The 23,230-nt window shown below is 38.0% G+C and overlaps 6 protein-coding genes and 3 non-coding genes across 11 annotated transcripts; 1 reads left to right on the top strand and 8 right to left on the bottom strand.

The window, feature by feature from the left end:
- Positions 1 to 130: 130 nt before the first annotated feature.
- Positions 131 to 2,539, bottom strand: LOC103858208 (BTB/POZ domain-containing protein At2g46260). The gene is made up of 5 exons (XM_009135520.3): positions 2,077 to 2,539; positions 1,755 to 1,993; positions 1,616 to 1,679; positions 1,219 to 1,498; positions 131 to 1,138 (listed from the first exon to the last, which is right to left on the bottom strand). The coding sequence occupies exons 1-5, from the start codon at positions 2,327 to 2,329 to the stop codon at positions 322 to 324; spliced, it is 1,653 nt and encodes a 550-aa protein (XP_009133768.1). The 5' UTR covers positions 2,330 to 2,539; the 3' UTR covers positions 131 to 321.
- A 240-nt stretch (positions 2,540 to 2,779) lies between these two features.
- LOC103858207 (protein ABIL1) lies at positions 2,780 to 5,367 on the bottom strand. 3 transcript variants are annotated; one of them, XM_033287826.1, is made up of 9 exons: positions 4,846 to 5,347; positions 4,436 to 4,518; positions 4,197 to 4,347; positions 4,014 to 4,113; positions 3,841 to 3,936; positions 3,660 to 3,708; positions 3,528 to 3,571; positions 3,345 to 3,454; positions 2,780 to 3,227 (listed from the first exon to the last, which is right to left on the bottom strand). In XM_033287826.1, exons 1-9 carry the CDS (start codon positions 4,936 to 4,938, stop codon positions 3,075 to 3,077), a joined length of 879 nt encoding a protein of 292 aa, XP_033143717.1. In that variant the 5' UTR covers positions 4,939 to 5,347; the 3' UTR covers positions 2,780 to 3,074. The 3 variants fall into 3 exon arrangements, with proteins under 3 accessions (XP_033143717.1, XP_009133767.1, XP_009133766.1); XM_009135519.3 differs by having other exon boundaries at positions 3,660 to 3,744; positions 4,846 to 5,326; XM_009135518.3 differs by having other exon boundaries at positions 3,660 to 3,936; positions 4,846 to 5,367.
- Positions 5,368 to 5,572: 205 nt separating this feature from the next.
- LOC103858206 lies at positions 5,573 to 7,241 on the bottom strand. Its single transcript, XM_009135517.3, has 2 exons — positions 6,429 to 7,241; positions 5,573 to 6,145 (listed from the first exon to the last, which is right to left on the bottom strand). Exons 1-2 carry the CDS (start codon positions 6,731 to 6,733, stop codon positions 5,731 to 5,733), a joined length of 720 nt encoding a protein of 239 aa, XP_009133765.1. The 5' UTR covers positions 6,734 to 7,241; the 3' UTR covers positions 5,573 to 5,730.
- A 699-nt stretch (positions 7,242 to 7,940) lies between these two features.
- On the bottom strand, positions 7,941 to 12,179 carry LOC103858205 (desiccation-related protein At2g46140). Its single transcript, XM_009135516.3, has 2 exons — positions 11,379 to 12,179; positions 7,941 to 10,996 (listed from the first exon to the last, which is right to left on the bottom strand). The coding sequence occupies exons 1-2, from the start codon at positions 11,627 to 11,629 to the stop codon at positions 10,747 to 10,749; spliced, it is 501 nt and encodes a 166-aa protein (XP_009133764.2). The 5' UTR covers positions 11,630 to 12,179; the 3' UTR covers positions 7,941 to 10,746.
- LOC117133256 lies at positions 7,947 to 8,090 on the bottom strand. Its single transcript, XR_004457078.1, has one exon. It is a non-coding gene; the product is annotated as a small nucleolar RNA snoR135 (small nucleolar RNA).
- LOC117133268 lies at positions 8,122 to 8,262 on the bottom strand. The gene has a single exon (XR_004457089.1). It is a non-coding gene; the product is annotated as a small nucleolar RNA snoR145 (small nucleolar RNA).
- Positions 12,180 to 12,436: 257 nt separating the features above from the next.
- On the bottom strand, positions 12,437 to 21,752 carry LOC103858204 (39S ribosomal protein L46, mitochondrial). The gene is made up of 7 exons (XM_009135515.3): positions 21,708 to 21,752; positions 13,848 to 14,072; positions 13,685 to 13,750; positions 13,375 to 13,449; positions 13,172 to 13,301; positions 12,964 to 13,089; positions 12,437 to 12,871 (listed from the first exon to the last, which is right to left on the bottom strand). The coding sequence occupies exons 2-7, from the start codon at positions 14,024 to 14,026 to the stop codon at positions 12,728 to 12,730; spliced, it is 720 nt and encodes a 239-aa protein (XP_009133763.1). The 5' UTR covers positions 14,027 to 14,072; positions 21,708 to 21,752; the 3' UTR covers positions 12,437 to 12,727.
- On the bottom strand, positions 14,176 to 14,248 carry TRNAE-CUC. Its single transcript has one exon. It is a non-coding gene; the product is annotated as a tRNA-Glu (tRNA).
- Positions 15,677 to 21,466, top strand: LOC103858202 (U-box domain-containing protein 54). Its single transcript, XM_009135513.3, has 7 exons — positions 15,677 to 16,266; positions 16,816 to 16,919; positions 17,063 to 17,193; positions 17,285 to 17,386; positions 17,507 to 17,669; positions 17,748 to 19,328; positions 19,404 to 21,466. The coding sequence occupies exons 1-6, from the start codon at positions 16,113 to 16,115 to the stop codon at positions 17,943 to 17,945; spliced, it is 852 nt and encodes a 283-aa protein (XP_009133761.1). The 5' UTR covers positions 15,677 to 16,112; the 3' UTR covers positions 17,946 to 19,328; positions 19,404 to 21,466.
- Positions 21,753 to 23,230: the final 1,478 nt, after the last annotated feature.

Below are 23,230 nucleotides of genomic sequence, written 5' to 3'. Positions count from 1 at the left end.
TCCTTTTATGTTCATCTTAACTACGCCGTTTGGGTAAGCCTTGAACCCAAATGTTTTGTCCTAATCTCAGATACTGCGGGACAATTTATATTTTCAGTTAACTAAAGGCTCAAAATCTAGGACTAGTAGGTTGAAAATAGTGATACGTGTAGATAGAAAAAGTTAAATTCCATTCAAATTTACAGCGTGCGTACTCTTTTAAAACCTTACTTTTTACTTCTCCCTAGACAAATTACACAACACACTCATGGTTAGTAGAGCTGCTACATCAAGAGATAATGTAACTTATATATGGAGAAAGAAGAGAGGGAAACTGATCAGTTAAGTTCTGTTGATGGTGAGCTCAGCTCGGAGATGCAGAACGCCATTGATTAAGTACTGACTGTCCTCTGCGATAAACGAAGTCCAAGGAATCGCAAAAAGGTTTCTATAACCAACCGCTTTCCCACCAGTGAACGTGTAGTTCCCTTTGTATTTGCTCGAGTAATCCTGCGAAGGTTTCTGTCTAGCTGCGAACTCGTAGTCCACACCGAAACTCACAGCTCCTTTCTCTTGCATCCCAAGGAAAAGACCAAAGCAGTGGAACGAGCTTTGCTGGTCCATGTTGCAGTGCGCCGAGAGGAAGAAGCCCTGACCTCCTAAATGAAAAGCCTGAGAATAGACTCTCCCCGAAGGGAACAGTCCTGCGCATTCCTCCCGCTTCAAGTCCAGGTACACTACACACTGCGGACGTGGAAGCTCAAACTCCACGACTTTTACAGGTCTGTATTTGTAAGCCCTCTCTATGAAACGGCGGTTCGTGGAGTCTGATCCATCAGCGGATAGAATGCGTTGCCTGTGCGGGGCTTCTGCTTTGAAGAAGAGTGCTTCTAGAACCTGCTTTGATGCTACTTCATGCTCAAAGTCACTGCACGTTAGTACCTTTTTGAGTTTCCGGCACGTCATGTATGGGAAGCGGATACAGAGCGCAAGGCGTGAACCAAGAATCTCTCTACGGTCTTCCAGTGAACTGTACTGCCCCCTTGCCCATTTCAACACAAAATCATAAACAGCGTCCTCAGAAGCAATTTGGAGATCGTCGCTCGATAGTATCGCCTCGATTCCAGCCAACGGCAAGGCCATAACCTCCTCTTGATACCTGTACAAGGATAATAACACATGAATATCTCATCTAATAGTTACAACATTCGATTACATGCATTTGGAGTCCGTGCTCACTTGGTAATATCCTTGTAACGCGAGGCAAGGAACTGCTTGGCTGCATCAGTTAGAGGTTGGACCGCTTCAGCCATTAAAACAGTGGAGGGAAGGTCGAGATAGAGCAAAGCGGAATCAGGGGTCATAGGCATGTTGCGGAGAAGTCTGCTGCAATACCTCATGCAGGATGCAACCTCAAACTTGTCAGCAGCCATAAGCACATCTAATAAATCAGGTGCTGTTGTGACAGTTAGAGAGCTGCTATACATAAAGTTTAAAAGCTCCATCAAAGCACCTTCCTCTGCCATAAACACAATTCATGAATACAAAAATAACACATGTGAAAACCAAAATCAGTAACTACCAAAGCAACAAAGAATCAAAAACAAAGGAAAAGCTTGAGATGAAAGTGCGGTACCTTGTGCACTAATTCTAAGGGTAACATGTCTTTGTTCTGATTCCCTCATGCCATTGGAGAACAGCTACGAAAAGAAGCAAAAGACAATGTTATCCTATGTATGAGCAAACAAGAAGGATACAGAAAGGATTAAAGCTACCTTGTAGAAAAAGGGGCTTTTAGCAGCCAAGATAGGAGAACTAATATGAAGTTCCTTAACATTATTAACAACAGCGGAATGGTCCATTCCCCAGTTTGGTTCACTAGATTCATCATCATCATCACCTGATAGAGCCTCTTCCACCATTGCCTCTCCTTCTTCGTCACCACCAGGACAATCATCCATATCAGGTCGGTTGTTGTCGGTTATAATCTGCTCTTCAGGACACGCCACAATGTCTGAAACCAACCGTAACAAAACATATTATTAATTGATTTCCAAATTATTCATTTCTTTCATAAAGGTGAAAACTTTTAGGTACCCTTATTATTTTTATCATCTCTTGTCCTCTTGCGATGACGAGCCCAATCGGCAATACTCGTGCAGCAACCATCGCCGTCGGGCCTGGAACCGGACGAGGGCCCACCCAGGATCTCGATTCGGAGCAAACGGTCGGAGAAGTTGCTGTCGTTGAAAGCGAAGCCGAAATCAGCGCCGGGTGAGGAGTCGCGGGGAGACAAAATGGAATCCATGTCCGTGGACGTCTTAGGGTCAAATAGATCCGAACCTCTCATCTTTCCTTTTTCCAAACCACCCTCTCTCTCCGGCGAATACCCAGCAGATGAATCTGGAAAAAGGGGTCGAATTCGGATATTTGATTTTCGAGGAACAAACCCTAGAAATGGTTTTTTTTTTTTTTAATTTCAAAAATTTCGAGAGAGCTCTAGCTTAGCTGGTCCAAGTTGGAAACAGAACGTTGAATGGCTATGCTTACAGGTCGGTTACCAATGAATTAGATGAAAGGCTAATTAAAGAAAACGGAGTTGCTCTCCGTCCGTTTCTTAGTGGCCCATTTAGATTACTAATTACTAATATTGGGTTAGGATTTTGTGAAATCTTCCCTTATTACTGGATAAAGTATTTATAAAAACCTTATCAAATCACCTTTTATTGAAAATATTGATTTCATCAATGAGATTCATAAAAAGTTGCTTTAAATTATTAAAAATTTATCATTTAAGAAAGAAAAAACGATTATTTCATATTTACTACAAAAAAAAAACGTATACATGTGCCAGTGTGTTCGATACAAAGTTAATTAATAACTTAATAGAAATCATTCTAGTGGCTTTGCACTTCAAACCCTTGCTTTAAAACACATTTATTCTTGAATCTACACAGTTTTGTTATTCACGGACCATAATCATGTCTTATTTGACTTCGTACACTGATGATCAATTACATGAAAAGAGACCAAAGTGTTGTAAAAATAAAAGAAGGGTAGGATGATATTGGAACTTTCCTTCTCAGTTTGGTGTTTCACGAGACGTAACCGGCTTTGAGCTTTGGAGTTTTCGGTTTAACGAAGAACGCAGACATAACACTTTTGGTCCGTACAGGGGCTTGAATGATCTCTTGTCGTGGGTTGTCATGTGACTTTTGTGCCGTCGTAAGTTTGGGAACTTCCACAGCCTGAGAGGAACCAACAACAAACTTCGTCTCATCAGGACAATCAGCTTATACTCATTTGACCCATATTACTAATCTAATCCATACCAAATATTCAATGTGTAGTCTCTACGATTTTACCTTATGGGCAACGCCGTATGTCTGCCTTGCGATGGTGGATGTTGCAGGAACGCCTGAGACCTGAGAAACTCCGACAAAAGGCTTCTTGTTTATTATGTTTTCTTCATCACCTGCAAGAGTCTCAATGTATCATCAAAATGGTCCAAATCTATTAGCTCAGAATAAATGCTATGTTTCTCGTACCTGAAAGATGGAACACTCCAGATGTCTTTACAAAATCTTTGGAGCTGCCACAACAGGTATGTGACCTTTAGTTGTTTAGTGACCAAGAACGTGTGTAACAACAAGTACTAAGACTGCTTTTCGTGGGCTCACCTTGATGCAACACTAGTTGTTCCTTTTAGGGTAGACTTTGTCTCTGATCCTAAATGCCAGGAGAGTGATTTCGATGAAGGGGCATCTAAGTGAGTCAAAACCAAACCATTACTTAAGCAGTTACAATTTATAACTACAACTAGTATATCAATCAAGCTCCAAGATGAGGAGGACATTGCACCTGAAGGTTGAAGACGGGATATATCTACTTGATAATGATTCTGTCTTGTGTCTGTGCGTCTGAGAGGACTAAAATGTACCCGCTTGTTAACAGAATCTAACAAGAGCCAAAAAAAAGAAGGAATCAGATTTCAATAGTAACCCCAATCAAAAGAAATCTTAGAAAACTCTTACTGGGTAGAGTGTAGTGCTTGTGATGCATTGGGATAACTGCTAATAGCTGTTGCTGTCTAAGACCTTCTTTGTCTATATATGTCCGGCTTGTAAGCAGTTGCTGACAAAATGAACACAAACCTTTAAGAGAGAGAGAGATTGCCTAAGATCAGTAGAGAAGTGTGTTATGACAAGTCTTGTTACCTGGCTAACACAAGAAGCTCTCAACTGCATAGTTGACATGTCTGAACTTTGGTGATCAAAGAGATCAGTAAGCTTGGAAGCAACAGTTCCAAGGTGATCAACAGCATTAACCAGAGCCTTTACAGTGTAGTCCTTTAAATTGTCCAGTACCCTTAACAGAAACAGAGCAGATACATGAGAACAACCATCATTCAAAGTTGTTACTAGTTGTATAAACTATAAAGGAGAGTTTAACATACATTTGCTTTTGTTCGCTATGAAGATAAGACTTTTCACAGTAATCAGCAGCCGAGTATAGTTGAGGCCTCAAGTTCTTGAGCTCCTGTTACATAAAAATTAAAGTGTGACAAGTTAACATGAACCAATCAATGGTAGATCAAAAGTTAAAATTATTATTAGTCAACCATTGTTTTGATCCCAAAATGACACAGATACAATCTTAAAGAAGTGTTATAACACCAACCGACAATCATCTGATCTCGGTCCCATTTATAATTTACACACTTAATCCACATAATTACAGTCTTACAGACAATAACACTAAGTTACTTTTTACCATGGACCCTAAAGTCTATAGCATATACAACTAGGACAGATCATGGATCTCGCTCAAAACCATATCAATGTGAGTAAATATATAACAAGTAACCTGCAACGCCTTAACGAAGCTCTTGCTGCGTTCCATAGAAACCTCTTCAAAGGTCATTGCTGGATCATCCGTCACCAAAGCTTCTTCTTTCATTTTAGCTTCTTTTTTCTCTCTATCTCTCTCTTCTCTTCCCTATCACTGTATCAATGTTTGTTCGGATTTGTGATGTGAGGTTAGACTTTCTGGTGAGAGACTGCTAAGCTAACTTGAGAAAGAAAGAGAGAGAAGAAGAAGACATAAGGTGAGTGAAGTAGAAGTGATTCCAAATGGCATTTTTCCTTTCTGAGTGAGTACAAACGAATATTAGAAAACGACTTCGGGACAGACGCACTATGTTTTTGTTTAAAATAAAATTTTCAGATTAATGAACTAATAGTAAATTAAATTAATATTTTTGTCTACTATACATTAAAAAAATCGATCTGTAATTGAGTAATTCTATAAATATAGTACTATTGTTGTAGATATGTAACAGAAATGTTCACATGTCTGGTATATGTTTTTAATGTGGTAGTTGACATCATATAGCACATTAAATATTTACGGTGAGATTCCATGCACGATTTTTAAAATTTTAATTAACCACAATTTAAACCGGATGAGGATCTAGTTAATCCTGAGATCCACACGTGTAGATTAGCTAACCAAATGGACCCTGCCAATTTACACGTCCTACGGCAATTCAACGATTCAAGTGTATTGGTTGTCATAACCCAACCTACAAATTACTTATCGAACATGCAAGTACACAAGCTTGTCTTGGTTATACACAAAAACGCTTTTATTAGTTTTATTTCACTTTCATCTATATATTACACACCAAACTATAGTCCCATAGCTTCTCATTACTCTTATATCTATAACCACACAAAAAGACTATGCACACTAGTATGTTTCCGAAGATGATGATGACGAGTCTTTAAACTCAAAATAGGTCGGCTTGGGTGTGGAAGGGCAGGTAATGGCTTCAACAAGGTCTTGAACACTGAGCATCTGAAACTTTGGAGGGGAGTTAATAGCGATGTTATCGACTTTGTGAACATAAATCTTGCCATTCTTATCGAACTTATACTCGGAAGTGCCATCAAAACGACCACGAGTCTCCCAGGGACCACGAGGAACCCCGTGAACAGTCCATCGAATCATGAGAGTGTTATCTGTGGGTTGCCAAATACTAACAATGTCGACGCAGAGTGCTTTGAAGAAGATCCTTCCAAGGAAACGTAACCACCAGAACATGGATTTGTAGTTATCAATCCCCATGAAGGTGTTCATAGGATCTCGAAACACAATATCATCCCTGTGACAAGAATAGAGCTAGAATCAAGAACTAAGGACAGACCAATGAGTACCCTAAAGAGGAGAACAACTAGGATACAGACACGACCATGAAGCAGACAGATTGATCAAGAACTATTGACAGACCTCTTATCAAGAACATACCAGCAGTGGACTGATTAAGTATAAAGCTAATTAAGAGACCAATTAGGATATAAAACACGACCGTGAAGCAGTCAGACCAATCAAGAAGAGTTCAGTTAGGGTTCAAAGTAGTTTGTCTGAAAGGAAGAAAGAAAGTGAACCTGTAAATGTGGAAGTTGGGGTCTTTGAGGAACAAGGAAGGAAGCTCCTCTCTGAGGCACTGAACGGCGTGACCCTTATTCACGTAGTAGCTCTCTTTATTCTCCTCATCATGTCTGCTAATCTTGCAGTCTTCTTTCGCCGGAGCTGAGAATTTGGCGTATAATCTGGATTTCTGAATCATGAAACTAGACGAAACTCTCGCGGAAACCGTACCTCTCCTCCTCGTAAACGCGTGACTTGCACTCGAATTCGAATCGGAGAAGATTCGTGTGGGTATATCCGGCGATCGGACAAGGAACGCCATCGAATTGGAGACGGCGGCGATGTTTTCAGAAGTCAGAATATCTCGGAGCGAAGGAGAGGGATGCGAGGAGGAATATGATGTTGTGTGCTTCGAAGAGGATTGAGATTTGAGACGAAGACGACAAGTCGCGACGCGAGGATAGATATAGGTCCTCGTCACAGAAAAATTCTCTTTAAAGGATAATTGATAAAGCGCCTTTATCTATGGATGACGACGATTAATCAGACTTGTAATCTATCTTCAACGATAAAGAAGCTAGCTGTTCAAGCCGTCATCTTTCAGATATGGAAACAGAGGAACAACCTAGTCCATAACAATGCCTATCTGCCTCCTTCCTCTGTTTTTAGGGCTATTGACAGGGATATAAGAAATATCATCTCCTCTAGGAGATCCACAAAGCAGTTCACTTCTCTAATGGTGATGTGGTTAGTTTAAAGCTTTTGCTATCCTTTCCTTAGGATGTTTTTGATTCATCTTGTTTTTTCCTTTATTTTTGCCAAGATGTATCAAAACTTAAGGTCTTGCTTTTGTAAAACCTTTTTTTCATTTATATGATATTTACAATTTAGCAAAAAGATAAAGACCGGTCGACATTATATCTGATAATTGAAAATCATATGCCGGTCCGTTTATGGTTAGGGATTCATGTTTATCGATAAATGGAATCAAATCCGAGCCCTAGATAGACAAGGCTAAGTTTGGAGTTGTTTGTTTTTCCTCGATATTTAGACAAGATTTTAATGTTGGTCATCTCGTACGAAAGTGTCTTCCTTTTATTTATACACATCCGGATTCATGGACACTTGGTACAGCTTTAGCCCCGAAGCCTAGTGGGTCATAGATTGGTTCACCTTACACCATCGATTTGTATAATCAACTTTTTTATAATCAATATGTTTCGTCAATTCAAATTGGATTCTTGCAGCTCATCCCTCTTTACACAAATATACATATTAACTATATTTATACTCCATTGCAAATGTCCGTACTTCTTTGTTCAGTATTGGTGGATTTTGGGCTAACATTAATTGCTTCTCCTTTACATGTTCTCAACTTTCTACCAGGTAGGCCAAGTTTCTGTTGAAATCTACAGATATGTTAACAGTAGTCCATTGTTGAGGTACAGATAGCGTGACCAATTTAGTGAAACAACACATATATGTAGGCAAGACTTGTGACCAACATAATGAAAAAAAAAGGTATCAAGAGAACAAAATGTAGGGAAGATGATTGTTGAGCTATTCAATGGAGAAAATGAATCACAACTGCCCATCTGCCCCTAATTGATTTTGCATTGGGAAATCTTTCGTACAAAGCGCATTGTTAGCACTAAGCCGATACACACAATCCCTGCTTTTTCTCTAATTAACAAAAAAACTCAAAAATTCATATATACACCAAGAACTCGCGACAATCCGATAACAGATCATCAATTATCACTTGGAGACTAAATATACGAAGGTTAAATAAAATTGTTAGAGAAGCCTCATTTCATGAGTATACTCGCTTCCCTGCTGGGTCCTTCGCTTTTCACTCAATCAGTAGAAAAACATTATCCAAAAATTTAATCGGAAACATAATTAAAATCAGGAATTGAAATCACAGATTCCGGCAAATCTCCGATAATGAATATACGAAGGTAAACTTGGCTTGAATACGCATTGATTTAAAGCGTTTCACCCATAGGTCCCTCGTTATAATAACTAAAAATTCGAAATGCTCAGCGAATACGAACCATAATATAAATCGGATTTCATCTCGCGCGAACGAGACTCGCCCCACACGATCTATTTAAACCTTTCCGATATTAACTCTTCATTGCATCCCTAGACACAGATAGATAATTCATACCATAGCCAAAGTAAAGAGAGAAGAGATCTAATTCAAATAATTAACAAAAACTAAACAGAAACGGCGGGGAAGAAGAGCGATAAACCACCCTAAGAGCTGTGGAAGTTAATGAATCTTTAAATGAGTTTATATAGAGTGTGTGTATTAGGGCTGATGCTACGTATCTTGGATTGGGCTTATAGTTATGGTCTTGACTTTTATTTTTAAAGCCCGTATTTGTACAAATGAATAAGCATGGGCATTTCAGGTCGTCGGATCGGATTTGGATCGGATCCTTTCAGGTCCGGATCTTTCGGGTCTACGAGTTTAGGATCCGATAGGGTAATTTCAAATTTTCGGTTCCGGATCTGTTCGGGTCGTGCCGGGTCTAGGTCGGTCGGGTCTTAGATAGTTAGATCCATTCGGGTAATTAGAATTTATCGGTTCGGATTCGGTTCGGTTTCGGGTCGGGTTCGATCTAAAAAAACCTAAAAATACAAAAAAATTATCTGAAAATATTTATATATCCGAAAATATTCATAATTTTATTCAAAATGTGTGTTTTTATTATATTAAAATGTGTATATATACTAAACTATGTGAAATACAACAACAATTTGTTGTCTCCTAGTGGTTGACTCCCATGTTCTCTAGACAAATAACCCGTCTTCGATTCTCCCTTGATGTATTTTATTTAATTTACATTATTAATTCGGGTACCCATCGGGTTTCGGATTTGGGTCGGGTCGGGTCGGGTCCAAGTCATGCGGGTCCTCTGCAACAAGACCCGATAGGGTAATTTGATCGGGTCGGTTCCTACCCGAACCGGGTTTTTTCGGATCGGTTTCAGGTCAGGTCTTAGGATCCGGGTAAAATGCCCAGGCCTACAAATGAATAACTAATATGGTTTGGTATGATCAGCCCTCACTTCAACTTAACTACCAATGACCAAAATGTTTGATAAGCCGGCATTTCGATACATTCCGACTAATGTCAGGGGTGAATCGATCATCTGTTACGATCCACCATGTAAATCACTTAGACCGAAACCCAAGTCTAGACTGATTAAGTGATGATAATTTAGTTCTCATGAAAATCAAAACCAAAACTGATGTGGGTACAACCAAACCCCAAAAAATTGTCATTAAAAACATGATTATTGCTAAAACCTTTTAAGGATCTCTCAAGTAGACCATAATGAAGAGAAAATTAAGTGAGCCAGAGAGAACAAAAAGAGAAAGAGAGAGAGAGATAGAAAAAAAAAAAAAAAAAAAAAGCAAAAGAAGTAACAATCCTTCTAATGCTTAATTAAGCAACACCCCTTCTTTTTTTTTCTTTTTTTCTTTTCTTTTAAGGGCTTATTTACCAAATAACAAAAAAGAAATGAAAAATTAGATTTTGGGAGAGAGAGTAAAGAGAGATAGGAAGAGAAAGTAGGAGAGAGGGGGGGATTTTGGTTAGTTAGTGTATTTGTTTTTTTGGAGGGGATTTTGGTTAGTTAGTGTATTTGTTTTTTTTTCATGTATATAGGGTGCAATTTCCCTTCTTTTAATTACAAAATATCCTAAACAACCTACTTAAGCTAAATAAACATGCTTTAAGCTATCACCACTTGGTTCATACACTGTTTCTCCTTTGTCATTTGCTCTTCTTTTCTTTAAAGAAAAAAGTATTTGCACCCCAAAAAAAAAACGGTATATAGGTCCAAACTCAATTAATTCCTAAAAGGAATAGTATCAGCGATTAATCTAACTTCGAATTTTTTTAAATGAAGCTCAAGAAATGGTTTAGTTTTATCTGCCCAAGCAGTATATTTTCTCTATAACCAGAATTATTACGTTTAGTATCTTTTTCTTTAATATAATCATAGACCATCAACCAAAGTTTACATTTAACAGTAATCCTTAGTAATTTTGTTTTTCAATTGTCGATATTCGAACTGATCTCGATCTTCAAAGTCAGGTATTAAGGTATAACTGCATTTGTAGTTTTATTCTATGCATGGGACTAATTACCATGCAAACATACATAGTCAACAAATATCCTTAATAATCCAATAACAAAATCAACAAAAATAATTAAAAAGAAATGCAGAACTGATAATCACCGATATGATCGCCTATGTGTTGTGGATCGTATTTTATTGAAAATTAGATTATAATCACGACTGACCATAGTTTAAATTAAAAGAAGTCGCGAAGGGAAGGGAGCTTGATCTCACCCTGAGTAGAGACAGGAATGGTAATGTCACCAACAACAGGAATATCGAAGGTTAGTCCAATGTCAAGTTGATAGTCAATGTCCCAGTCCGAGCCAATGTCCTTCATCAGACTAACCGCTATGCTATAGGCCACCTTAACCGGTACGTCCAAAACCGTTGTCTTGTTCCCAACCAACGAACCCGGGTCCGGTATTGTACCCGACGCTATCGTCCTACCCAACCACAAAAATTATTAATTAGCATGATGAACCTACACATGACGCGTGCGTAACGTCCCACAACAAATTACTGGTATGTTCATGTTACAATCTAAGCTATTTATTATGTAATATACAAACTTGAGACGATATTTTCGAGAACATGCGGTATATTAGTATTATGTTTACATGTGTAAGATACTAAGGTATAAACGTTATGGACTCAATTCAATATCCATATATGTTTGATATCATCAATGAATAGATGCACATGCACTTGGATAACTAAACTATTATATATATGAATTGGTACGTATTACGCTAGATCATGATATCAAACGGTTCATAAATGATTGTAACAAAAAAAAGAGAGAGAAAAAGGTCAGAAGAGGAATACCTTGTGGCGCTCTTGAGGACGTAAGAGATCTGGCAAATAGGGATCGTCTGAGAGTAAGGATTCTTGACGGAGACCTTGGCGTGATAGTCTACACCTTGACGTGTCACGCCTTTGAAATCGACGTTGTCCACGGCGGCTTCAGGCGTCGGAACATTCGCTAGCTTCTCTGCAAAGAAACCTTTGGCTTTGTCCAACAAACCTGAAATCATCGACCCATTTTCTTCTACCTCCTTTTGCTCCGTTGATGCCATTCTCTCTTCTTCTGTTTTTTGATGTTCCGATTTGTTATTTTGAAATGATCAGATCTCTCTTATATTTTTTTTCTCTTGCTAATCCATATTTGTTGGTTAAGTAGTAGTTTGTGGCTTACACTACATCAAGACTTTTTCGTCTCTTTTTTTTTTATCGTGGCTATTTTAAGGAGGTTACAAAACAAAGATCATCACTCACTATGGGCCATTAGATTATATACTCCATAAACCATATTTTATAAATGTGAAGGAAAAAAAAATTACATGGCTTTTGACTAGTAAGTGGTAACGTTGCATGCAAATGAGAGAGATGCTGTCTGAAGGAAAACAAGTAAGTTCAATCAAACGAACTAATATTCAACCGAAACCAAATGCGGTTTTATTCGGTCACAGACAATGTTGCGTTTATAACCATTTCATTTTGTGATTCAGATTACAATTGATTTTTTTTTGTTGGTTATATCGATTAAACTTATTTTACAATCAAATTGAATTTGAGACATTGACGAGTATGAATGATTAGTAGGATGCTATTCGATATATTGTACGCACGATATATTATTATGTAAAGATAGAGAGAGGAACTGCATTTGGTGTTCAGGGTTTGCATAAGCTCCACAATGCTCCTTTTCTTCTCCAGCCTATGAACTTATTTTTTTCACGTTAAGCATGTATTGTGTCGCATCTATAGTAGTTCCGTTTGGGAATCTTGACGGAATTGAGAAGAACACTTGCCGAATCAATAAACGTGACAAGATTCATGAGAGAGGTTGCCTAGTGTGATGTGTATCCGAGATGAATTTTAAGTATAAATATGTTGAGAAGCCAACTACATTCAACTACGTACTTCCTGAGTTCCAATCAACTGCCAAAAGTCAACATAAAAAAAAAACCCTTTGTGACCTCACAGGCTCACACACCACATGTGCGTGACTACAAAAACAAGAGACATCGTTTGGTCTAATTATTACAAAGACCTTCACTCACCATATTAATGTCTTAAAAAGTTTTTCTATCTTCCTCAGGAGAACTATCTAGAAGGAAAAGAGAAAATAAAAAAGGAGTTTTATTTTGGTGGTGGTGAGTGAGTGACTAGTCTCAGCTAATGATCATCTTGTTGAAGAACTCAGCTTGCTCAGGGAAGAACTCCAAAAGCTCATCTTTGGTAACCCACACAAAATCCTCGCAGTTACGTATGTTGTACTTGGACGCTGCTACTACACTGCATTTGAAGAAGAACCTCTACACAAGAAGAAGAAGATGATTCAAAAGAATCAGTCAAATTAAGTAACCGATTGCTTCTTTCTTTATCTCAGAGGATCTTTGTTGTTTACCTTGTAAGACGGCAAATCAGGTGTTTCTTCAGTAGGTTGAATAGCCATGTGAGCCATTGGAGCATTTCCAACAAAGTATGTGTGAGTCAGATCTCCCAAGACTGACTTCAAAGCAGATTCAGCACACTGCAAATACCGAATTACACATAAGAACGAAACTGATGGTGTTATGGATTGATAACAGAGGGAGATAATCCATCATCATCACCTTGCGAAGAGTTGGCTCAGAATCATACACTTTCTCAGGGAAATGCCAGACAGGTTTGTCACTAGTAGCTCCAAATGGCTTTCCGAAGATGAGAAGATACAACTTTTTGTCAAGAGCTCTGTATAATGACCTAGTAACAATTGCAAGCCAGTAAGCGAAAGAGAAGACAAGTACATATGTCTTTAATTAAAGGTGAAACTTACTTCCTATCGTTATTCTTGTCAGCCTCAGTGATTCTGGGAGCAGGTACATAGTCCATTTGATATTCACCTTTGGCTCTGTTATTCAAAGATGAATTGAAATTTTTCATTACACTTTGAGCAACAACTCTCAACAGAACCAGAGATGATCATAACCCTTCACTATGTAATAAACAGAAACAGTTCTAATAGAAGCTACAAGATAAAAACGCCTATCTACAGTTTATGAAAGAATCTAATAGAGATGACATGAAAACGTTGACTAGAGATGTATGCATTCAGACACATGTAAAAAGAAGGAATGTAGTTTAACCTGTTCTTAGCAATGTCCAAGAACTCATCTGGGTATCTACGGCGAAACTGCTGTTGCCAATTGAATCTGCGACAGAAATAAATTTAATAAAAACAAAAAGAAACACATAAATATCGAAATGGAGCTGTAATGAGATGAACATAAAAGGAGAGTGTGGATTTACTTGAACTCCTGAAAGGCGTAGACAGCAGGATCTGGTTTGGGAATCACAACGCGTAATCTCTCGAAAAGCACCGAAGCTACGATCTTTTCGGAGGAGGAGCTCGTGCAATACCCTCCTCCAAGCCTCCTGCTCTCCAACAGAGGCCTTCTTAGTAACTGAGAAGATCTCAATCTCTGCATCTCCCTCTAATCTCAAATGACCAAAAAGAAAAAAAAAGAAAGAGAGAAGAGAACGCCGGCTTGAGGGTTTTTCTTCTCCCTTCTTGGTTTACTGAAACACAATCCGGTTTGCTATATATATAATACAAAAAAAATATTTAAAAAGTTTGCTCCGTTGCCGGGACTCGAACCCGGGTCTCTCGGGTGAGAGCCGAGTATCCTGACCAGCTAGACTACAACGGATGTTGACTATGAAGTAAATTTTATTATTTATGATCGTATAATTATCACTTCATGGCTTATAACATGCTTATTTATTTGTTCCTTTGTTTTGTGAATAGGCTAAACATTCTTGTGTTAACTCACATCACCATGGAAGCTCTAATCAATATGCTACCTGGAGGAAGAAGCTGAAGATGTTCATGCAAGGTTTACTTTTTGTCACTTCTCCGACCCAGAAGGATGTACCTTTTTTTTTAGGCTGAGATCATGAGACAACGATGACAACATGCATTTTATGTGTCATGTTTATTAATTTGTAATAGTTACCGTATCACATATTAGTATCAGAAGTTAGAATTATAAATTATATCTACTGTTTTAAAAATGTTAAACTAAACATTGCCATCATTATTCTTTATCCACGGCTAGCTAGGTCTCAGAAGTTGCTTTAACATTTGGTCTAAGAAGTTGCACAATTCGTATTGTGGAAACCTTCTTAGTACAATAGTTTGATTTAAGGTTAAACGATTTTGCATTAGTAAAATCAATCTAATATGCAAAACAGTTCATTTGTTAATTAGAGCAAAAACCAAAACCGGATTTTACGTAACAATAGCTGATATTGAAAAATTAGAGGTGACACGTGATATGAAGTCGCAGTAAAAGCGTAAGTGGTAGCTTCTATCATCTTATTAGCCATTAACGCGCACCAACGTCCACAATCACCATAGAAAAATGAAGATATGTTTTAGTTTGAATGGATCTGAAAGATGAAGAAAAATGAAAAATTATTTTATTTGGGTAAATGGATGATTGAAAAAAAAATTGATATTCTATAGTTTTTAATTTTCACTCATTTTAACTATTTTTAATTTGAGGAAGTTATTGAGAGACTAGAGAAGAAAATTTGATAGAAAAATAACTAAGAGGTAAAAAACTGACATTTTCTAGTTGAAAGTGTCTAGTTAACAAGTGACTTGTATTACAGTCAGAAAGTGACTTATTTCTCTTTTTTATATTTTTAACTATATATTCTAATGGTCCCCACGCGCTAAACTAACGTGACGGTTTGAGAGCGGTGGTACTCACGCATTTACAGTGCGCGTTTGACCCTAAACAAACGTATTATAAACTCGATATGCAAAATTACGAGCTAAAATTTGACCGTTTGCAATAGCCTCATGCAACACAGCCACAAGAAATTCATCACAGAAAACGTTAATTACAAAGTAGGCAACTATACAATTTCTTCTATATTTTCACAAGTTAAAACTTTAAAAATAATTTTACAGTGCTAATCACTAGTAAATACCCCTACGTTTTTCGGTTGAAAATAAATAAATTGACTTCCTCTTTTTTTTTTGCTAGTAATAAATTTACATTTTCAGGTTTTTCAAAAACAAAAAAAAATTACATTTTCAGTTTATTTAGTCAAGAGATGTTCCACTCCAGAACATTCTTGGATTTAAATTATATATAAATTACAGAAAATGATAATGGAGTTAACATAGATAGTCAAGTCAACAAAACAAAATTTTGATGATCACCAAGATAAACCCCGACACCTTTTATTTTGGTTCGACACTATTCTCACAACTTAAGGTCCAAGTGATTTCGACTAATATTCCCGGAAACTTAATAAACAAGTGTAGAAAGTTCAACTGATCGATTGTTTTCAATAAAATAAGCTGACCCACAGCACTTGACCTGAGAAATCCACACGTAAATGGTCCGAAATAAGCTCCTTGCAGTTTAAGTTGCAATGGACCTTGATGTGTGTGTGCGTGTCTCTCTCGCTCGCTATATATATTGCTCATCTCATGCACAATGGAAAGAGAAAATTAGCACACAAAAAAAAAAGAGAAAAATAAACAAGTAAGAATCCATGGGAGAAACTTTGTATAGCAACGTCACTTATGTTGCGGTAAATCAAGATTTTCGAGAAAGTAAACTAAATTTGTTATGGACATTGAAGACTCTTCGTGTTAAGAAGCTCTGCCTTCTTCAAGTTCATATTCCATTTTCGCTGAACCCTTCTTGTAAGTATATATTTTATATACATTCTCTACGTTCTATTTTGCTTTTTCTTTTGGTTTGGTTGGTTCAAAAGCCATAAAAGGTTCATGGACCAATACATAATACTTTGACGAATTGATTGTGTTTTTAACTATTAGATGACATTCTCACGATGATACTATTCTTTCTCTGTGTATATAATATTCATCTGAGTATATGAACATATTTGGGAACATATTAAGGAAACATATCCCAAATATCCATCTGTGTATAGATAGAAAAACATGAAATCCTAGTTACATTTAATTAATCATGAGACAATCAACATCCTAACTTTACAATTTATGACCAAAATTTAGCAGAACTCTCGGCATACTACCGAAACAAATCATGTTTTGGGCTTATTCGGCTAGTATACCCCATTTGTAGTTAAGTCACACATCATGTTTAATTATTTATTTATTTATAAAACCCCTTAATTAGCGATTGATATGGCACTTTTGTCTGTGTGCTCTTTTTTGTTTGCGGGTGTTAAAATTGGAATCTGACTTTCTTCCTGTATTATTTTGTAGCATGTGGGCTTGATGAAAGTGAGATCAACGCAATCCAAGATTCAGAGCTGAAAACTTCATATGATAGCCTTTACAAGTACCGTGATATCTGCACAAACGAAGGGGTAAGTTAAATTCTCTTTGCAGGTACAACTGTTTTAGCAATGGAAAATGTTGGAAAAATCAAAAACTACGACTGAATGGAGCTTAAAGGAAAAATTATTGATTTTTGAAAAGATTGATGGAATTATGTAATATATTGGTGCAGGTTAATGAAAAAGATGTGGGTATATCACTGGTATCAGGATATGGTGTTGGTGAAGAGATTGTGAAACTCATCAATCAAAACAATATCAAGAAGCTCGTTATGGGAGCAGCAGCTGATCCTCATTATTCCAGGTAAATAAAATTCGATTTTTGTATGTATATGTTCTTGAGATTTTGAAAAAAAATTAATACAGAAAATAATAACATCTCTTTAATAATGCAGGGGAATGTCTATCACATCTAGAAAAGCAGAGTACGTGAGTCAACATGCACCTACTCGCTGTAAAATTTGGTTCATCTGCAAAGGGAAACTAATCAAGACAAGGTAAGTTTGAGGATTACACTTGTTTTTTTTTGTTTGTGTGTGTGTGTTTGTGTGTCTATACTACTCTTTAAAGGTATTAATTGTCACACTTTTGTTCTGTTTTGTTTTTCGGTTTAATAGAGAAGGAAGTTTCGACCTTGGAAATCCATCGGATTCGTTCACAGAACTCCATACTTCAACTCAGAACCCAAACAAAGGAAACGATCCAGATAAAGATCATTCTGTAAGCAATGGGAGCGAAGCAGACTGTGCTCCCGAAGATTATCTTTGTCCCATTTCAAAGGTTAGGGATTCAAAACCACCTCTGCATCTTGAAATACTATGCAATGGTTTGGCTCATCATAAATTGATATTGGTTTAGGACATAATGAGAGATCCTCATGTGGCTGCTGATGGTTTCACGTACGAGGCCAAGAATATCAGATACTGGCTAAATATAGGGAATAATACGTCGCCAAACACAGGAGCAAGGCTCGCTCATCGCGATCTTACCCCAAACTACACTCTTCGTTCACTCATCAAGGACTGGCTGCAGCACCATCCAAATTATAAACATTGATATATATATATATATGTTGGAGATAAATTTAAATGTCGATTATATTGTGAGTTTTGGAATCTCTTTGTGAGAACAATATATATGATATATGCCCTTTTTCAAAAAAAAAAAAACAATATATATGATATAATACCTTCAGATGACCTCTTAGCGTGATGTAATTAGAAGTCAATATTTATAGTGTATGTAGAACTGTCAGTCGTATAACTGTCTATTTAACATTTCTCAGTTAACCAACTTGAAAAAAAAACTCTTATCAAATGTAGTTTGGACCAAATGTTGTTTAAGCATGAAACACAATGGAATTAATTCTTTGCTCTACTATTAGATACCAACATTGTTGGTCATAAAGATCTAAGCTCTTTTTTCCAAAATATCTAATCTTTCTATAAACCAATTTAAATCAAAGGATCAAATCAAATCAGAAATGATTATTTTACCAAAAAAAAATCAGAAATGATTGATAGATTGGTGCAATTAGTAGTAACACATGAAATTTGCAGTATTGAGCAAAACAGAGTGACACTACTTCTTGTGACCCATACAAGTACGTAATTTTTCATGCTCTTTAGACTCACTCACTCACGAGTCACTTGAGAGAGAGAGATCTTTTACAGTTGATAAAAAAAGCTTCTTTCTCTTCACATGGATTTAGAGAACTTCAACAAAGCCGCCTTCTTCGTCTCTCTCTCTCTGGTTCTTGGTCTGATTCATTGCATCATGTCTGGAGGAGAATCAAGCTCTAGTTCTATTCTACCGACCATTGCATCAAAGTTGTACCTACACACGGAGGCCGTTATATTCAGTACAACGTTTATGGACAGCTCTTTGAAGTTTCAAGAAAGTATGTCCCATTGGTAGAGGCGCTTGTGGTATCGTCTGGTAAGCTCTCTTCTTCTCACCAAAGCCTTCTTCTTTTTGAATGCTCATTGGTTCTTTATTCTTGAGTCTCAGTGCTGCGGTGAACTCAGTGAATGGAGAGAAGGTGGCCATTAAAAAGATCGGTAATGCTTTTGATAACATTATTCATGCTAAGAGAAACTCTACATGAAATCAAGCTTCTCAGGCATATGGATCATGAGAATGTAAAAAACCTTATTCATCATTTCTCATATTTATTTTCTTTATCTATATTTTTGGTAGTCTATTGATCTTCAAGAACGAGATAAACAGAGGATATACTCTGTTTCCTCTGTTTCGTTATTTAATCTTCTCATCTTCAGGCCTTGGTTTGATTCTTCAGGTCATAGCCATCAAAGATATTGTAAGACCTCCGCAACGAGATATCTCTCAACGATGTCTACATTGTCTATGAGTTAATGGACACTGATCTTCAGCGAATCCTACGTTCTAACCAAACCTTAAGCCATGATCAATGCCCGTGTAAGTCTAATCTGATCTTATCAGAACTCTCTGGTATGATCTTTATTCATTATTTACTTAACTTCCTTTTTACAGTTCATTGTATACCAGCTCTTAAGAGGACTCAAGTACGTGCACTCAGCCAACATATTACATCGTGATCTAAGGCCAAGCAACGTGCTGCTTAACTCGAAACACGAGCTCAAGATTGGTGATTTTGGGCTTGCGAGAACAACTTCACTGACTGAATATGTAGTCACACGGTGATACAAATGAGAAAGAAATTATCGGTTATCATAACTTAAACTTAATGCGTAGATAACAACAGCGAATGAGGATCCAACCCCGGAAGCAAAAGACTTCTATAAAAACTTCACACACAAACTAAGTCATAACCCTGGGCCATTGTTTACACATCCGCCCATAAAGGAAACCCAAGAAAACCCTCATAGTCAAGGGCCCCAGGTTCTCGGCCCGAGTTGTGATACAAATACAATCATACGAAAACAGATTATTAGTGTTGATATGGACCATATGGTTTTGCTAATGGTGTGTGCTAAGAAAAAGGACACGTAAATAGTTTTCACGAAAAAGGACAAAGAAACATAATTTATTGTCGACACGTCTTCTTCAACAATCGTAACTCGTCTTAAGTTATCGCTCACATTTCTTTTGCAATAAGTCTTCGTCCTTTTTGGTTATAAAAATATCACTTATCCACCATCATTCTTCTTAGAAAGTTTTTTTTTTTTTTTGCTAAAATTTGGTGCATATATTATAAAAGTGGCAAAAGCATACATAAAATGTGAATATTACATTTTGCTTTAGTGGATAAAGATAGTGATTTCCATCTGCAGCCCATTTTGACGTTGGCTAGATAGTAAAGCGTGGCCCACTTAATTCCTTTTGTCCTAGAGAAAGCCCAATTTGTTTAAGTTTACGAACAGATCGTCGTCTTCCGTAGAGAGGGTAATTGGATGGTCTCACACAAGGGAAAACCAGAGTTGCATGCACGCACTTGATTCTACTGGATCAGATTCACGCAAAGATGAGAGACGATTTTTGATTAAGGAGGAGATGGTTGAGAGGATAGCTTCCTGAGACTTGTAACAAGATCGATGAAGTCTGTTGTTGCGTTCGCGCCATAATTCATGAATCAAGGCTTGCCAAGCTAGAAGTGTGAGATAGCGCAGTCGGTTGTCGCCAGTATACCGGATCAGTGCTTGCAAAGTATCATCCCATTCGTCAGATGTAATGGAAAATCGAAGCTTCGACGCAAGGTTTCTCCAAATTCCTGCGGAAAAAGAACAACAGAAGAAAATATGGTTCCTGCTCTCTGGATGTAGATTGCACAAGAGACAGAGGGGGTCTGTCTGCAATCCCCAAGCTAGTAGTCTGTTGCGTGTAGGGCATCTATCCAGCACAAACATCCAAGTAAGAGTTTTAAACTTTGGAATTCCTTTCTTTAGCCAGACCACTGAGTTCCAAGGAACCAGAGGCTTCGATTCCCTTAGATAGTTGTAAACTCTAGCTGACACAAACTTGTTGTTTATTGCAGCTGCAGTTTGCAGGTTGCCCCATTCCGGATTGTCCATGCGATCTGAGAGAGAGATAGTTGAAAGAAAAACTTGAACCTGCTCCATTTCCTGAGATCTTGCTGGACCAATATCCCAAGATTCTCCAGTCCACAGCGAGGCTAAAGTTGAAGAGAGGGGAATACCATACTGTCTCGGTCCGTTATGACCAACAAAGTTGATTAACTGGCCGAATGGAGACCAAGGTGTTGTCCAGAAGAAGATTGAATTCCCATTTCCTGGTAATATTCTCATCCAATTAGTTGCAGTTTGTCGCAATCTCAGTATCTGTTTGAATAGCCAAGTCTGTGATTGATTCTCTTTCATTGACCAGAAACATTTATCTTTAATAACATTCTGGTGGATCCATGCTACCCAGATAGACTCTGTTCTAAAGAAGAGCATCCAGAGGAGCTTTAGAGTGCAAGTACGGTTCCAGGATGCAATACTTCGAATGCCTAAGCCTCCCTCTGCCTTAGGTGATGTAACTGTATCCCAGGCCACGCGAGCTGTATATTTTCCATCAAGATTGCCTTTCCACAAAAAAGCTGCACACATCGAGTTGATCTGGTTAATGCATTCCACGGGAAGTATGAAGGCAGCACACCAGAAATTGATAATTCCTGAGATCACTGAGGTTAAGAGTTGAAGTCTGCCTGCAAAAGAAAGGTATTTTGTTGTCCAAGAGCTCAGTTTCGACTTGATTTTTTGCAGCAGAGGTTCACAATTAATGAGAGAAAGCTTCTTTGTGTTCAGGGGGAGACCAAGATATCGCATAGGGAGGAAGCCTTGAGGGATTCCAGATGAAGTAACCAGAGCTTCAATCTCGACATTTGAAATACCAGCAGAGAAGAGACAGGATTTCTGAGGACTGATTGCTAAACCTGAAAGTGCCTGAAAGTCTGAAAGAACCGAGATGATGCCTTGCAATGAGGAAGGGGATCCATCTGAGAAGATCAAGAGGTCATCTGCGAAGCAAAGGTGGGTAAGCTTTGATTCTTTACACCTAGGGTGATACCCAATTATTCCATCCTCTGCTGCTGAATTAAGCTTATGTGATAGGACATTCATTGCTATGCCAAACAGATAGGGGCTTAGAGGATCTCCCTGACGCAGCCCTCGAGTACCACGGAAGTAGCCATGGAGTGACCCGTTAATTCCAACAGAGTAAGCCGTTGTTGAGATACATTCTCTGATCCATTGGATATACACCGATGGCAGATTCAGAGAAGTGAGAGAAGCTATGATGAAATCCCATTTGACAGAGTCGAAGGCTTTAGCAATATCCACTTTTAAGGTCAGTCTCTTTGGTCCCTTATTCTTGTGATCCCCACTTACTATCTCAGAAGCTAGAAGGCAATTTTCTAGAAGTAGTCTTCCCTTAATGAAAGCTGATTGATTAGGCAGAATGACCTGAGGAAGGAGAGGTTTTAACTTCGCAACTAGGAGTTTTGAAATTACCTTGTAGAGAGTGTTGCAACATGAGATAGGTCGATAGTCTTTTATGGAAGAAGCACCAGGGAATTTTGGGATTAGAGTCAAGATAGTTGAGTTAGTTGCGGTAGGCAAATTCCCTGTGATAAAGAAATTGCTTATTGCCACTGTAACCTCTTCTCCCAAGAAGCGCCAAGAACAACTATAGAACCGAGAAGTGAGACCATCAGGTCCTGGGCTTTTGTTTGGGTTCAGTTTAAACATTGTTCTCATAATCTCATCCACTGTTGGTATTCTGACCATTGCTTCTGCTTGCGCAGGTGAGCAAGAGAAGATTGTGGCCTGATTAACACGTTGCTGAAGAGAGGGAGCAGCAATTGTCAAGGAAGGACCCAACACATTAGCAAAATGATGAACAGCCAGGAGACCCACAGCCTCTGGAGTAATAGCAGTGGTTCCATTGATGTCGGTAAGTTCATGGATTGTATTGAAGTAGTTCCTGGCCATTGCAATTTTGTGATAAAAGCTTGTGTTCTGGTCTCCTTCTTTTAGCCACTGAATTCTTGACTTCTGATGGAAATATGCCTCTTCCACTCGCCTAAGATGATGAAGCTTCTCAGTACAATGTTTCTCAGCTAGAAAAGCAGCCTCAGATGGATTGGTTAGAGAGTCCAGTTGAAGATCCTTGAGGTGTTGATTGCATTCTCCTACTCTTTTTTGAATTTCAGAGTAATTATGCTTGTGGAGTTTCTTAAGATACTTCCTAAGGATCTTTTGTTTCTTGCTGATGCTAGATAGAGACCAGGAATCAGGCTGCGTAAATTCCCAACCTTCTTGGACTGTAGCTATAAAATCCGGGTGAGCTGTGAGGAAGTTGTAGAACTTGAATGGCCGAGAGCCAGCTACCGGACGCGC

This window comes from Brassica rapa, chromosome A03, assembly GCF_000309985.2.
Source record: "Brassica rapa cultivar Chiifu-401-42 chromosome A03, CAAS_Brap_v3.01, whole genome shotgun sequence".
NCBI lineage: Eukaryota > Viridiplantae > Streptophyta > Magnoliopsida > Brassicales > Brassicaceae > Brassica > Brassica rapa.
This window is presented reverse-complemented; position numbering and strand designations above follow the sequence as displayed.